This window comes from Narcine bancroftii, chromosome 14 (assembly GCF_036971445.1).
Source record: "Narcine bancroftii isolate sNarBan1 chromosome 14, sNarBan1.hap1, whole genome shotgun sequence".
NCBI classification, from domain to species: domain Eukaryota; kingdom Metazoa; phylum Chordata; class Chondrichthyes; order Torpediniformes; family Narcinidae; genus Narcine; species Narcine bancroftii.
The window spans coordinates 20,034,667-20,051,261 of NC_091482.1; the positions used below are offsets into that span (position 1 = coordinate 20,034,667).

Consider the following 16,595-nt stretch of genomic DNA (forward strand, 5'->3'; position numbering starts at 1 on the left):
TTCCAGTTTCACTGCAGCTGCCACCACCTACTCCTGTCTTGGCGCAACTATCACTGGTGAACTGGGGCAGGGCGCTCAGGGAGCCTTCCTTCCTTCCTTCCCCACCCCCCAGACACCTCACCTCAATCACAACGAGTTGCCGGATGGCTCCGCCTTGAAATGGAGGCCGATTGAGCCCCCGCCGCCGTTGACCTGTGAGACACGCAGCGCTGGAACCTGCATTCACCCCCTACAGAGCCGACGCTGGGGTGAAAGGTGAAGAATGACGCGACGGCGGGCAGATCTCGCGAGATCGGGGGCGGGGCCCGGCGGCAGATCTCGTGAGGTCGGGGGCGGGGCCCGGCGGGCAGATCTCGAGAGGTGGGGCGGGGCCCGGCGGGCAGATCTCGTGAGGTCGGGGACGGGGCCCGGCGGGCAGATCTCGTGAGGTCGGGGGCGGGCCCGACGGGCAGATCTCGCGAGATCGGGGGCGGGCGGGAGCGCGTCCTTCAGGACGGTTTGAATCTGCAAGCGGCGGAGGGGAGATCGGATGAGCTCTCCTTAGGCAGTCAGAACCACGGTGTTGTGGGGCGGTGAGGACTTTCGGGCCCGACTGGCCGTCTACAACGCGAAATGAAGCATGGCATCGCGCCAGGTAAAGGGGGAGACGGAGAGGGAGAGAGGGTGGGGGGAGAGGGAAGAGAGGGGGGGGGGAGAGGGAGAGAGAGAGAGAGGGGGGAGGAGAGAGGAGAGAGGGGGGGAGAGGGGAGAGAGAGGAGGGAGAGGAGAGAGAGGGGGAGAGGGGAGGGGGGAGAGGAGAGAGAGGGAGAGAGAGGGAGAGAGGGGGAGAGGAGAGGGAGAGAGGGGGAGAGAGAGTGAGAGAGAGGGGGGAGAGGGAGAGAGAGGGGGGGAGAGGGAGAGAGAGACGAGGGAGAGGGAGAGAGAGGGGGGAGAGGGAGAGAGAGGGGGTGAGAGGGAGAGAGAGGGGGAGAGGAGAGAGAGGGGGAGAGAGAGAGAGAGGGGGGAGAGAGAGAGAGGGGGGGAGAGGGAGAGAGGGGGGAGAGGAGAGAGAGGGAGGGGAGAGGGAGGGGGGGGAGAGAGGAGGGAGGGGGGAGAAGGGGGGGAGAGAGAGGAGGAGGGAGAAGGGGGGAGAGGGAGGGGGGAGAAGGGGGGGAGAGGGAGGGGGGAGAGGGAGGGGGAGAGAGGGGGAGGGAGGAGGGGAGAGAGGGAGGGGGAGGAGGGGGAGAGAGGGAGGGGGAGGAGGGGGGAGAGAGGGGGGAGAAGGGGGGGAGAGAGGGGGGAGAAGGGGGGAGAAAGGAGAGGAGGAGGGGTGAGAGGGGAGGAGAGGGGGGGGGGGTCTCCTGGACGAGGCACCGTTTTCCTGTAGGAGCCATGACCATCAAAGGGGCGATGTCACCATGTGCGGGGTCACACGCTCTCAGTCTGCAAAGCAAATGGAGGAAGGCTGCTGCGGTGATAGGTTTCCTCAATTGTATAGAGTTATTGTTGGCTGCTGTATATATTGGAGCTGGCCCGCCCATGGATGACTCCTCCCGCGATCCTGGGTCAGAAAGGTCAGGCCACCTGCTCGTTCTGGCCATTCCTATACCTGGATCCGGCCTGGCAAGGTTCTTCTGTATATTAAAGCCCTAAGTTTAGTCTCTGGTTACTGGTAGTGTATATCTTTTTTTGAAGTGTAGTTTAAGAGAGTTGGGTGGTTTGGGATTTAAACAAATGTGAGTAATACCTGGGGATTTGAACTTGACTCTCTTTGCTGAGTGTCTTTTAAGCTGTTGATTCTTGAAAGGGACCTTGCCGTGTCCAATTACAGACCAATCAATCCAATCTGACTGCGGTTCTACAGTGCCCTCCACTTTTTTTCCTTTACTTGCTCCATCCTTTTCAATTTGTAATCAAACCATTTACATGTAATTAAAGTGCACATTTTAAATTGTATTCAAGATCATTTGTGTACATTTTAGATTGACCATGTAGAAATTGCAGCTCTTTATATACATAGTCCTCTCATTTCAGGGCACCACAATATTGGGACATTTGGCTTTACAAGTGTTTGTGAGTACTCGAGTATGTTTACTTGCTTCGTTGGTGGGTATAAGGCTTTTGTTCCCCTTTGGAATCTGTAGTTGCTATTTTTCAACATGAGGACCAGAGTTGTGACAAAGATGGTCAAGGAAGCCATTATGAGGCTGAAAAACCAGAATAAAACAGTAAGAAACATCACCAAACTTTGGAATGATCAAAATCAACAGTTTGGAACATCGTTAAGAAGAAAAAAACATACTGGTAAGTTCAGTAAGAGTGTTCTGGTGAGCTCAGTAATCGTAAAGGGACTGGTATGCCAAGGAAGACCTCCATTGCTGATGACAAAGGTGTTATCATAATTCCCCAAGTGCATGTCCTACAGATCAGATGCACTCTTCAGGAGTGTAATGTGCGTCGAAAGAACCAAAGACTTGTTGATCCAAACCAAGGCTTTTATTAACTAAAAGACTGGAGCATATCACAAGTAGGTCGACCAGTCCAGAATGACCTGGTCCGGGTAGGAGCAATCCTTTAAGACCTGCCAGTAGGTGTGGCTACACTCTCAGCCAATCACAGTCTTCCTACACTACCATCTTGGTGATAGAATCTGTACTATCACAAGGAGGAAGGTGTGGATGTATGAATGACTATTGTCTGCAGAAGACTTCATGAACAGAAATACAGAAGCTTCACAGGCTCTTTTCAATACTTGGCAAACTAATTTGTCCATCCACTCTGTGGCTAACTAGTGGTTTGCATCTTGAAGCTCTCTATTTCTGTTCATGAAGTCTTCTGCAACAATGGTGCTTACCAATATGCACTTTCTTCCTACTGATGCTCCAAACTGTTGATTTTGATCATCCTAAGGTGTGGGTGATATCTATTACTGTTTTATTCTTGGTTTTCAGCCTCATAATAGCTTCTTTGACCTTCATTGGCACAACACTGGTCCTCATGTTGCAAAATAGCAACTATAGAATCCAAAGGTGATGAAAAGCTCAGAAGTGAGCCTAATTCTCTTATATCTGCACCAACGAAGCAATTAAACATACCTGAGTATCACAGACACCTGTGAAACCAAATGTCCCAAACATTATGATGCCCTGAAATGAGAGGACTATGTATAGAAAGTGCTGTAATTTCTACATGGTCAATCTAAAATGTATACAAATAATCTTGAATAAAATCTGGAATATTCACTTTAATTACATGTGAATTGCTTGATTACAAACTGAAAACTGTGTCTGTGTTCCAAACATTATGGAAGGTACTGTATATTGCCTCTAGTTGCAGTTATGTTGGCAAATAAGACAAATTGTGCATATTAATTCTTTTGAACAAGACATCAAGAGTATGTAATTGAATAGGGAATAATTTAGAGGTCATAAAATTTTATATGAACTTTTTTAGCCATTTTGAACACTTTTAGGGGCATATTCCAATTTACTTTCCTTCTAATTTATAAATGCAGTATTTTGTTTGGTTGGAGTAAATCAAAACTTTGGTGGTGGGAGGGGGGTGGCAGTATTTTGTGTGTCCCTCAACTTTGCAGAGCATCCTTTTTGTTAGATATTGCGGTATGTTGTTAAACACTGATTTAAAAAAAAAAGATTAATCTCTAACACAGGAAGAATGTGGAAACTTGTACGATTAGACAAGAAGGATATTATTTCACAAAGGAAAATCTTTAAGATGAAATGTAATCATTTTAATTGCACATTTTCTGAATTATTCAGATTCTTGTTTTGATGTTTAGTTAGTTGCGAGCAATTCTAAGCAAGAGGGGAACAATCTTTTGAAATTTAGATTGGAACAATCTTCATGGAACAATTGTTCTGCAACACAATGTGAATTTTCATTCTCTTTCCAAACCAACAAGTCAAGTCACCTTGAGGTTTCATTCTTTTTTTTGAAGACCTTATTTAAAGTTTTATAACATGAATTACATTTAAAGAAAAATAGAAAAAAAATTTAAAAAGGTATGATTACAATATTACATCAGAAAACTACACAAAATAACCCCCCCCGTTAATTGTAACACAATATTAATAGTCTAACTTTAAATTAGTCCAACCCTCCCCCCAAAATAAAGAGTGAAGAGTTAATAAAATTGACAATATTATATATGAAAAAAATACCCACTTCCAAAAAAGAGATAAAACTTAACCTAAAAAAATTCTAACAACAAAAAAAAATTGTCAATACTAAAATATCACACTTAAACATATATTTAAATCAAACTTAAATGCATATAATTAGCAAACGGAGTCCCACTTTAACTTATAAAAAGACATCTTATCCTGAATTGAAAAAGATATTCTTTCCATAGTCAAACAAAATTTCATTTCCAAATACCACTTATCTAAAGTTACCACTTATCTCTTCCCTCCCTCCTTCACCCCCCCATCCCACTCACTCAACGTTCAACCTATATGATACATTAAACCCATTAAACAATGTCTTCGCACAATGAAAATAAACAAGAAATTTGTGTCATCTACTTTTACATACTGGGTCAGTTCATTTCGTCGTTTTCTCCTTCTGTCATTTTAGGTGGTGGAGGTCCGCGGTAGGACTTCTCTATTGTGTTCCATGTACGGTTCCCAAATTTGTTCGAATACTGTGATGTTATTTCTTAAATTGTTATTTTTTCCAATGGAATGCATTTATTAATTTCTATGTACCATTGCTGTATTCTCAGGCTATCTTCTAATTTCCAGGTTGACATAATTTCCAGGTTGTCCTCCAATTCTATTGCTAATAACAAGGGTGAATGATCTGATAATAGTCTAGCTTTATACTCAGTTTTCCTAACTCTCCCTTGAATATGGGCTGACAACAAAAACATATCAATCCTTGAGTAAATTTTATGCCTACTTGAATAATATGAAAATTCCTTCTCTCATGGGTGTTGCCTACTCCATATATCCATAAATTTTATTTCCTGCATTGATTTAACCATAAATTTGGCTACTTTATTCTTTTTGCTTGTCTTTTGTCCATTTTTATCTAACATTGGGTCCAAATTAAGGTTAAAATCCCCTCCTATCAATATATTTCCTTGTGTGTCTGCAATCTTCAAAAAGAATATCCTGCATAAACTTTTGATCCTCCTCATTAGGTGCATATATATTGAGCAAATTCCTAAATTCTGAGTATACCTGACACTTTATCATTACATACCTCCCTGCCGGATCTATTATTTCCTCCTCTATTTTAATTGGTACATTTTTGTTAACTAGCATGGCTATACCTCTAGATTTTGAATTATAGGATGCTGTCGTTACGTGTCCTACCCAGTCTCTCTCTAGTTTGTTATGTTCCACTTCAGTTAGATGCATTTCCTGCACAAATGCTATATCTATTTTTTCCTCCTTCAATAAATTTAGTAGCCTCTTCCTTTTAATTTGGTTATTTATTCCATTAATGTTTATAGTCAATTAGTTCAACATGGCCATCTTATATCTTGCATACATCTCTTTTCCACCTCTTTGCCACCTCCATCCCCATTTTCATGTCTTAGTTTTCTCTTATTAACCTTGATATACGAAAACACATTTAAGACATAAAGTACCCCCGCAATTCCCACATCCACTAATACTTTAACCCCAAAAGTTCCCCCCCTCTCTAAATTGCCCCATACCCCTTGCCGAGCAACCAGAACTCCCCTTTACATTTGGGTTGCAATCTTGTTTGTAGTGTCAACTGATTTTGCAGTGACGGTTATTCCCCGTCCACCCAGCCCTCTCCAGAAAACATTAAAAAAAACACATATAACAAAGCTCTTTTTTTTTCCCCCTTACTCCCTTCCTTCCCTTCTCTTTTCCCTCTTTAGATCTTCACATATACATTGGTTTTACATCTTTGTATATACTTTATCGCCGTTCTTCATTCTTGTTACATCTCTTCATCTCTTCTCCAGTCCTGCAAACGTTCTACAAATTCTTGCGCTTTCTCTGGATCCAAGAACAGTCTGTTTTGCTCCACGGGTATAAATATTTTAAGCACGCTGGATATCTTAATATGAATTTGTAACCTTTTTTCCATAAAGTTGATTTCGCTGTATTAATTTCCTTCCTCCTTTAAGAGTTCAAAACTTAGGTCTTGGTAAAAAAAATATATTTTTTGACCCTTGTATTCCAATGGTTTATTATCTTCTCTAATTTTATTCATTGCCCGTTCCAGTATATTTTCTTTTGTGTATCTCAAAAATTTTAGTGGTTCTTGGTTTTTGATGTGCCTGTGTTTTCAGAGCTAATGCCCTTTCTATTTCCATTTCTTCCTGCATTTCTGTCGTTCCCAGGACCTTTGGGATCCATCCTTTTATAAATTCCTTCATGTCTCTGCCTTCTTCACCCTCTTTCAGGCCCATTATTTTTATGTTGTTTCACCTACTATAATTTTCCAACATATCAACTCTCTGAGATAACAACTCTTGTGTCTCTCTAATTTTTTTTGTCACTTCCAATTTTTCTCGCTCTTCCACACTCTCTACTCTTTTCCCTATTTCTCTCATTACCAATTCTAACCTTTGCATTTTAACTTCTGTTCTTTTCATTTTCCTTTTAATTGCATTAAACTAGTGATAACCATTCTTTTAGTGATCTCATTTGTTCCTCAAAAAAGACTTTATCTATATTCTGTTCATCAGTTTTACATTTTATTTCTTTGTCCATCAGTTTTACCTTCTATTTCCCTGTGAAGATCTTGGTCTTCTTCCTCTTCTTCTATGTCTGTATCTGTGTTTGTGTCTTCTTCTCTTCTGTTTTTCCTGATGAGCTGCTTGTATCTCTTTGTCGGGCCTCTTGTTGCTGTTCCTCCGCTCTTGGGCTGCTCGTCTGTTGTGCTTCTTGACGTTGGTCTTCTTGTCGATCTTCCCTCTGTCTGTCTTCCATGTCTGTTTTGTCACACCCTCTTCTGCTGTCTTCCATGTCTGTTTTGTCACACCCTCTTCTGCTGTCTTCCTTATCCTCCAGCTGAGAGCCCTGGTGTCTGGCATCTCAGCTGCTCGGTCTGTGACAGCCCGCTCCTCTGCTGAGCCCCCATCCCGCCGGTGTTCTCTGATTGCGCACTTTTGTTTGGCTCCGAGAGCCATTTTTGTAGTGCACCGGCTGGTGGGTCGCGACTCTATAGGGCAGGTATTGACCTTGAGGGTCAGGCGCTCCTCGTCACCACAGCGTCCTGTTCCATCCTGCAGGTAAGGCCTTCTTCCTTCTTTTCTGGTGACTTTTTAACTTTTTTTTCCAGCTGTCCTTACTTTCTCCTTCTTGGAAGCCATCTTCTTTCTCTTCTCTGTAACTTTATCTTCTATTTCTTGTACTCTATTTTTGTATGCTTTGCTTTTTCCTAACTTTTTTTCCTATTTTCCTGGAGAGGGCTGGTTTTTCCGACTGGCCACTACTCCATCACATGACTCCTCAGTGTGCAACACACTTGAGGATACTTGACCAAATACGGTTCTTCCATAATTTAACAAACCTTAGTGAAATACTGGAGCACAATAAAAATTAAGCAAGAGATGTTCTTCCAGAAGTATGTTTAATGTCTTGTGGTTCAATTTTCAGACTAATGGCTTCAAAGATTCCCAAAAGGCTTCAGATCACACTACATTGGATCATACAATTGAGGAGCAGATGAAAGCTTTTCTCATTAATGCAGATGAATTGCACCAGTTTGATGATCTCACTAAAGTCAATCCAGTAACAACTGCCACAGGTATCTAATAGGTATTTTGATTTTTGTGATGTGCTTGTTTGTAAAATGGTGGATGTTTGAGCATAGCACTCACTCAATGAAAGAGCAAGGCATGCAAAACTAGGTACAGTAGTAAATACGAAATGAGACATTTTGGGAACAACATAATAGACTAATCTTCTGGTAAATAAAAAAAAAAGTAAAGGTGGGCTTTATTATTGAACAATAAAGTCTGCAGATGCTGTGAGAAGCTCAACGGGTCCTGTAATGTTCTTTACAGCAAAGTTAAGTAACAAGATTCAAGATTCAATTTATTGTAATGACATAAAAACAGCGTCATATTACACAAAGTTGCCTGGTGCGAATCCCTTGACTGCAGTCTCCAGCAGCCCATAGCTTGCTTGGGTTCCTCTCCTCAAGTCACCAGCAGCCTGTCCTTCAGCTGCAGAACCCCCCCCCCCACTGGTCCGCTGTCATGGTCACCATCTCGTGGGTCATCTTCTCTGCTTCTCCTCAGACGGGTGGTGGTCCCACTGTTTTCTGGTGCCTGTGCCAGTTCTCCACTTTTCAGGAGTCTGCAACCCCTCGTGGCTGCTGTGGATCATACAGAACACGTACTCGGGTGCTTCACAGAGTGGCAGGATGTCGGTATTGTTTCGACTTATGATAATTTTGTCTTACGACGTGAGTTCCAGATCCGAACCCCATTGTAAGTTGGGGTCTACTGTATTCCATTTCAACAATATTGATCTGCATCCTATCACAGATATTGTTCTCTCCACCCACTTATCCTTCTTTGCAACTTATTTCTACCCTTTTTCCTTTTTTATTATAATTTTTTTATTTTTAACACTGAACAATAACAACCAAAATATGTACAAACGTTTCTCATTAAATATACACAATGGCATTTTCCCCTTTTTCCCCCTTCCCTCCCTCCCCCTTCCCACTCCCCTCCAAAACATATACAATACAATAAAACCATAAAACAATGTCTTCACACAAAGGGAAAAACAAACAAGAAAAATGTCTCATCTACTTTTACACACTAAGTCAAATAGTTTTGTCTTCTCATTTTAGGGGATGGAGGTCCGAGGCAAGCTCTCTCCGTTATGTTCTATGTACGGTTCCCAAATTTGTGACTTTATTTTTAAATTATACGTTATTTTTTCCAATGGAATACAATTATTCATTTCCATATACTATTGCTGTATTCTCAGGCTCTCTTCCATTTTCCAAGTTGACATTATACATTTTTTTGCTACAGCTAAGGCTATCATAATAAATCTTTTTTGCGCTTCATCCAATTTGAGGTCTAATTCTCTACTTCTTCTATTACTTAGAAGAAAGATCTCTGGATTTTTTGGTATGTTGTTTTTTGTGATTTTATTTAATATCTGATTTAGTTCTTCCCAAAACGTATTCACTTTTGTACGTACCCAAATTGCATTGTATTGTTGTTCCCATTTCCTTCTTACAGCAAAAACATCTGTCTGATAATGTTGGATCCCATTCTTTTAATTTTTGAGGAGTGATATATACCTTGTGTAACCATTTATACTGTATCATGCATAACCTTGTGTTTATTATATTCTTCATAGTTCCAGAACAAAACTTTTCCCATACTTCATTCTTTATGTTTAAATCCTTTTCCCATTTTTGTTTAGGTTTATAGCTTATTTCCTCATTTTCCTTACCTTGCAGTTTGATGTGCATATTTGTTATAAATCTTTTAATTATCATTGTGTCTGTAATCACATATTCAAAGCTGCTTCCTTCTGGTAATCTCAATCTGTTTCCCAATTTATCCTTTAAGTAAGCTTTCAGTTGATGGTATGCAAACACTGCATCGTGAGTTATTCCATATTTGTTCTTCAACTGTTCAAATGTTAATAAATTATTTCCCAAAAAACAATTTTCTATTCTTTTGATTCCTTTTCTCTCACATTTTCTAAAGGAAAGGTTATTTATTGTAAAAGGGATTAGTGGATTTTGTGTTAATAACAATTTTGGTATTTGCTAATTTGTTTTTTTCCTTTCGACGTGGATCTTCTTAAGTAAATGATGCAATACTGGTGAGCTTTTATATTGCACCAGCTTTTCATCCCACTTATAAAGTATATGTTCCGGTACCTTTTCCCCTATTTTATCTAGTTCTATCTTTGTCCAGTCTGGTTTTTCTCTTGTCTGGTAAAAATCTGATAAATACCTTAATTGTGCAGCTCTATAATAATTTCTGAAGTTTGGTAACTGCCAACCACCTTGGTTGTACCTCTCTGTTAATTTATCTAACGCTACCCTCGGCTTCCCCCCTTTCCACAAGAATTTCCTTATTATTCTCTTTAGTTCATCAAAGAATTTCTCTGTTAAGGAAATTGGTTAAGTTTGAAATAAGTATTGTATCCTTGGGAACACATTCATTTTAATGCAGTTCACCCTCCCTATCAACGTTAGTGGTAGTTCTTTCCAATGTTCTAAGTCTTCCTGGACTTTCTTTATTAGTGGCATATAATTTAGTTTGTACAAGTGGCTTAAATTATTGTCTATCCTGCTACCTAGGTATCATTTAAATGGTGATTCGTTTTTAAGTTCTGTATAATCTGCATTTCTCATTGGCATCACTTTTTTTTTTGCGTTGACCTTGTACGCCGATATTTCTCTATATTCAATTTCTTATGTAATTCTTTTATTGATATCTGATTCTGTTGGGTATACTATGATGTCATCTGCAAATGAACTTATTTTATATTCCTTCTCTTTTATTTTTATCCCTTTTATTTTGTTTTCTATTCTTATCAGCTCTGCCAATGGTTCTATTGCTAAGGTGAACAATGAGGGGGATAATGGACATCCCTGGCTAGTTGATCTACTTAATTTCAATTGGTTCAATACATATCCATTTACTAGTAGCTTTGCCAATGGTCCATTATATAATGCTTTAAGCCAATTAATATATTTTTCTGGCAGATTGAACTTCTGTAATACTTTAAATAAATAGTTCCACTCTACCCTGTCAAAGGCTTTTTCTGCATCTAAGGCAACAGCCACCATTGGTTTCTTATTTCCTTGAGCTGCATGAATTAGATTAATAAATTATCCGCTGTTCGTCTTTTCTTAATAAACCCAATTTGATCTTGTTTAACTATTTTTGGTACACAGTCGGCCAATCTGTTTGCTAATAATTTTGCTATTATCTTATAATCTGAGTTAAGTAGAGATATTGGTCTATATGATGCTGTACCCTTTTTATTTCTGATGAAAGGTCATTGAATTAAAATGTTAACTCTTGTTTCTCCATTGACAGGTTCTGCCTGACGTGTAATTGTAATATTTTCTGTTTTTATTTCAGATTTCTAAAATAGCCATAGTTTTTTGCTTTTCTCGTGGAGATGCTGTGTCAACAATAGGTCTTCGTGTTTAAAACGTGTTCTTTAAAGATGGTACAAACTAATAATATAGTCAAACCTCTGGCATCCATGGGGATTGGTAGATGTTGGATATGGTATTTTCCAGTTACTTGAGACTTACTCTTCCAATGCCTAATCAATACACCTGCATAAAGAATAAACAGATTAAAAGACAAAAATACTATATTGTACTTGCACTGAACAAACTTCACTTGCATGAATATATCAACCTTAAAGCATTTTACTTTATTTTCTGTCACATTCTTTGAAAACATTTAACCGTCACTGCATCTGCAGGTTCCTCACCCTCCAAAGAACTGCTCAAAAGTCGAACAATAACATTATAGATAATTAACCTCCTCCCCCAAATTTATAGATAAAGCCTCTGAGTGGGGAACTCTTACCAAGCAGAGGTAAGGAGACACTTTAAGATAGTCACCCCAATAGTGAGCGGCATCAATCAGCTCTTCATCCTGAGCGACACTATTATTTCACACAACTTTATTCAAACAGCTGATATGACCATATCACAACCAATGCACTCCTCTGGCTGAATATTTGCTCCCATCTTCACCAAAGGTTTATGTGTTACTTCAGAGAATGTTTACTTTTGTCATTTTAAACTTGCATATTATTTTATTCTTATTTACTTAAATGTTTAACATTTATTTTCCTCGTTTTTTTTTGCTAGTTGCTTGAGGCTGTCAGTTGCTTGAATTCCATACACTCGGGTTTTACTCTACAAACTATTTAAATTAATAAGTCATTGTGCATGGTATAATTAGAGCAGTTTTAAAAAAATTATTGAGCAAGCTACATAAATTGAACAGTTAATGTTTTTTTTGTCTCCTAGTTTTAAAATGTCTTTGGGCAAGATATGCAGCTGGTGTATTTTACACAAATGCAGGTTGTACACTGGTGGCTCTAAATCCATTCCAGCCTGTGCCTACCTTGTATTCCTCCGAGACCATGAAGGAATACCACAATGTGTCTCAACTAAGGGTAACTCAAGTGCTTCATTATTTTATCCCTCTCGCGAGCAAATTATCGAAATATTGCTCCTCCTTCATTACAAATTCTATAATGTACATAAAGCAAAGCATTAACATTTAATTTGTGTCCTGTTTATTCTCAGTATTTGTTTGATTACTGTAAGCTGCAACCTGAATGTGAAATTGCTCAGTGGTTTAGACTATTTCCTAAAGTTGATCCAAATCTTCTAAATTCTGAGCAGACATAATTAGAATACAGGAACAGTAGCTTATTAATTTGTTTACTTTAATGGATGCAGTCAGAATCCAGAAACTATTAACCAGAAGCAGTTGCAGGATCGTATTAGCACTTGCTTAGCTTTTATCTTACCAGTTTTTCATTATGAATTGAGATTAATTTTTACTGATAATTTTTGTGCACAAAACTACAGAAAGTCTCTCTCTTCTTTAGGAATTGAAACCTCACATCTTTCTGGTGGCTGAACAAGCCTTCAGGAATGTGCAGAGCCACATTGAACCAATTAATCAATCGCTAATAGTCAGTGGAGAGAGTGGTGCTGGAAAGGTAAGAACTAAATTTTTAAGCCCACAAAAAAATCCTCATAAATTTAAAAATCATTCAGTGTAAATATGTTTTTTTTTGGAAAATATAATTGGAGGTAATCATTGGTATAAAAACGAATGACTGTTGTAGGATTCCACGGAATTGCTTTAATTTCTTGCATGAATTTAAAAAATGCAATCATGACATAACATCAAATTTTATTTTCTTTTATAGTGACACGTTCGATTTTTCTCACCCCATGCCTGCTCACACGATATAGGCCACTTTTTGGTTTGTTTAAAATTGCATGTCAGAAAGACAACCAAGGTGCATTCAATCAAAAATGGCTGCTTGTCCACTCATAGCTTTGTTTTCGAGATCTGTGATCAAAACTTTTGTCACAAAATATCTTCCTGGTTTTGTTGTCAAGCCAATAATTAAAATGCCCTTTTTCAGACCTGGACATCTCGTTGCCTTATGAATTACTTTGCCACAGTTGCTGCTTCATCCACTTCTGTAAAGTGCCAAGAAAATGTGGAACGAATAGAAAAGAAAATACTGGACTCCAATCCTGTGATGGAAGCATTTGGTAGTGAAACTTTTAATTTACTGTTTTGGGTGAAATCTTATTTGTATTGGCGTTTGAATTTGAAGCCTAATTTTTAACAGGGCTGTCAAGTAAATTTTTGCATGTTGCAGTGTGGATGTACTAGGAATCATGTGGAGTTGTGTGGGAGAATGATGTCCCTGGTGCAAGAATATCTGCTGACTGTTGCTTTCTCAGTAATATTGTAAACCTCTTTTCTCTCTTGTTTTTCTATAATATAAACAGTATGCTGTTTGATTCATTAATATATCCATTGCAATACTAAAAGAGTTATGAAAGAGCTTGTATGTCTTGTGAAGCAATCTGCAGTGTAAACTAAAATTTTATGTACACAGTTCTGTGTGGTAACTGGGAAGCAATAATTTCTGCCAATCCATTTGAGACTGAGAATTTTGACTCGTTTCCACCACCTGGTGGACTATTGCAGAATGTCATTTGCTTAAATATTGGAATATAACCTCCTTTGAAGAAGACCGCAGAGCCCACCTCACTGACAAAAGGCAAAGGAGGAAAAACCCAACACCCAACCCCAACCCACCAATTTTCCCCTGCAACCGTGTCTGCCTGTCCCGCATCGGACTTGTCAGCCACAAACGAGCCTGCAGCTGACGTGGACTTTTACCCCCTCCATAAATCTTCGTCCGCGAAGCCAAGCCAAAGAGGAATGGCTGCTGTTCGCTTGTGGTCATATCACATGGGAAACAGAAAGAATAGTGGATGTCTGATATATTTTGAAAGAAACAGTGAAATAACAATAATGGCGAAGAGTAAACATGATTAAGTATTGAAAATATCTGGAATATCTTTTTTTAAAAAAAACCCAACAATTTCAAATCATAGCAAGCAGTTTCCTAGTGGCTGTTATTGCTATGCATGGATTTTTGATTATTAAAAACACTTGCAGGATGTGTTCACTCCTGGCATTACTAGGCTTTATTACTGTTCCCTTTTTTTTCCCCTTGGGGGGAAAAAATGGTGCACAGCCTCAAATATTTGGCCCAGCTGACTATGTTGGCATTCTGGGCTAATCCCTTTATTCTGCATGTGGTCTATAACTTTCTAAGTCCTCCTATCTATATTATTTGCCAAAACCTATTGCATATTGTAACGGTATTACAAAATTCACATATGAGGCACAACATGCATCTGAACCAGGACTGATCTTGTGATACTCCCATTTTGAGTGGGACAGGGAGGTTCCAAGATCTGACCCAATAACAATGGTGGAACAGCAGATAGGTTTCTAATTTCTTTGGATAGGTTTGCAGCCACAGTAAAGAAACGTTTGTTAATAAATGGTCCAAGATTGATCTGCAGAATGATCAATTTAAGATGCTGACTTTCTTTGTGACATTGACGGGAATGGATTGAGGAGCACAATCCACTGATCACTGGGGGAATCAAAGGTGGAGAGAGCGAGCAAATTTAGATTCTTGGGAGTCACTAGCTTGGAGGATCTTTCCTGGACCCAACACACCATGGCATCATGAATAAAGTACATCAGCACCTCTACTTCCTCAGGAGTTTGCAGATACTAGAAACCCTGCCAAATTTCTACAGAGGTGTGGTGGAAAGTGTGCTGACTGGCTGCATCATGGTCTGGAATGGGAACACCAATATCCCTGAGTGTAAAGTCCCCCAAAAGGTAGTGGACACAGTACAGGACATCACATGCAAAACCCTCCCCACAGGGAGCACTGCCGTTGAGGGCAGCAGCAATCATCAAAGACCCACACCACCCAGCACATGCTCTGTTCTCGCTGCTGCCATCAGGAAAGAAGTATAGATGTCACAAGACTTGCACCTCCAGGTTCAGGAACAACTGCTACCCCTCTACCATCAGACTCCTCAACGACAAACTCGATCAGGGACTCGTTTAAGGACTCTTACTTGTGCACTTTATTGACTTTCTTTGTGTTCTCTCTGCCTTGCACAGTCAGATTATTTGCATTTGTTATCTGTTTACACTTCATTTATCTGTTCACATGTTTATGCTGTGTGCAGTTTATTTTTTGCACTACCAATTAGTGGTAATTTTGCCTTGCTCACAGGAAAAAGGAATCTCAGGGTTGTATGTGATGTCATGTATGTACTCGGACAATAAATCTGGAATATAGTGAAGATATTCATTTTCTTCAATAAAACACTGGTTGTGAAATTAGATGGGTTTGGTAAACTAGAAATGAGATTGCCAATGGAAGCGTAAAATGAGGAAGTAATTGATTTCTAAAATTATTTACTGTTTCATAGGAAATGCTTCCACACTAAGGAATAATAACAGTAGCCGATTTGGAAAGTATATCCAGCTCCAAATAAACAGGTAATTTTTGGAGCAGCTGAATTATTTATTCAACCTGCTCCAATTTTTGTCTTTAATTCAAGTTTATTATCGTCTGGCTGTACATATACAACCAGACAAAACAATGTTTCTCCAGACCATGGTGCACACACATACACAAAACACAGCACCTAATAATCACACATACATATATATATATAGATGTAATTTTAAATAAATAAATATTCATAAATATCTTGGGAAGATTCACTCAGTTCATCAATCTCACAATCTGGGGGGGGAGGGGGGGGAGCCATTTCACCGCCAACTCAGTTTTAGCTTGTAATTGTACCAATGAGATCAAAAAGAACCGCTGAACATAGTAATTTCTTCTTTGTGGAATTATAATGCCTCAGTGAATTAAAGAGATAACTGTAAATGTCACCCAGTCTTTCTGCTTATTGAGAAACAAATGATTCTGATAATGAACATGTTTACGAGTAATTTGAACTAGTATATAGAGCTGCAGGGAAAGAAAGGACTGCTTAAAAACGCCTCACATTTTAAAATTTAAATTTAGACACAGCCCATAGCACGTGCCGTCCAATTGACCTACAACCCCCCCCAGTACATTTTTGAATGGTGGAAGGAAACCTGAGCACCCAGGGAAAACCCATGCAGACTCGGGAAGAATATACAAACTCCTTACAGATAGGGCAGGATTCTAACTCCAGTCCTGATTGCTGGCGCTGAAGTAGTGTTACGCTAACCATTATGTAACTGTGCTGCCCACCTTGACTATCTTGAAGTCTTTGTGTAAGACTGGTTGTTCGGGAAAATCTGTAGTTGATGCAGAGAAATGTCATGTTATTTTTTTTGTCCTTGTAACAAGTATGCTTTATTTTCTAGATCCCAGCAACTGCAGGGAGCTTCTGTGCAAACCTACCTGTTGGAGAAAACACGAGTTGCCTATCAAGCTCCTTCTGAAAGAAATTTTCACATTTTTTATCAGGTTGGATTATAGTATTGCGTGTAATGTGGCTTTGTGATC

At 39.5% G+C, this 16,595-nt stretch overlaps 1 protein-coding gene across 2 annotated transcripts in view; it reads left to right on the top strand.

Annotated features, from left to right (window-relative positions):
* The first annotated feature begins 502 nt into the window (after positions 1 to 502).
* Positions 503 to 16,595, top strand: part of LOC138749234 (unconventional myosin-XIX) — a 43,929-nt gene continuing 27,836 nt past the window's right edge. For both annotated transcript variants that reach the window (XM_069910358.1, XM_069910359.1), the window contains exons 1-7: positions 503 to 634; positions 7,587 to 7,737; positions 11,977 to 12,125; positions 12,567 to 12,680; positions 13,116 to 13,248; positions 15,517 to 15,586; positions 16,454 to 16,556. In XM_069910358.1, coding sequence (XP_069766459.1) covers positions 620 to 634; positions 7,587 to 7,737; positions 11,977 to 12,125; positions 12,567 to 12,680; positions 13,116 to 13,248; positions 15,517 to 15,586; positions 16,454 to 16,556 — 735 coding nt within the window. In that variant the 5' untranslated portion in view covers positions 503 to 619. The remainder of the gene's footprint in view (positions 635 to 7,586; positions 7,738 to 11,976; positions 12,126 to 12,566; positions 12,681 to 13,115; positions 13,249 to 15,516; positions 15,587 to 16,453; positions 16,557 to 16,595) is intronic.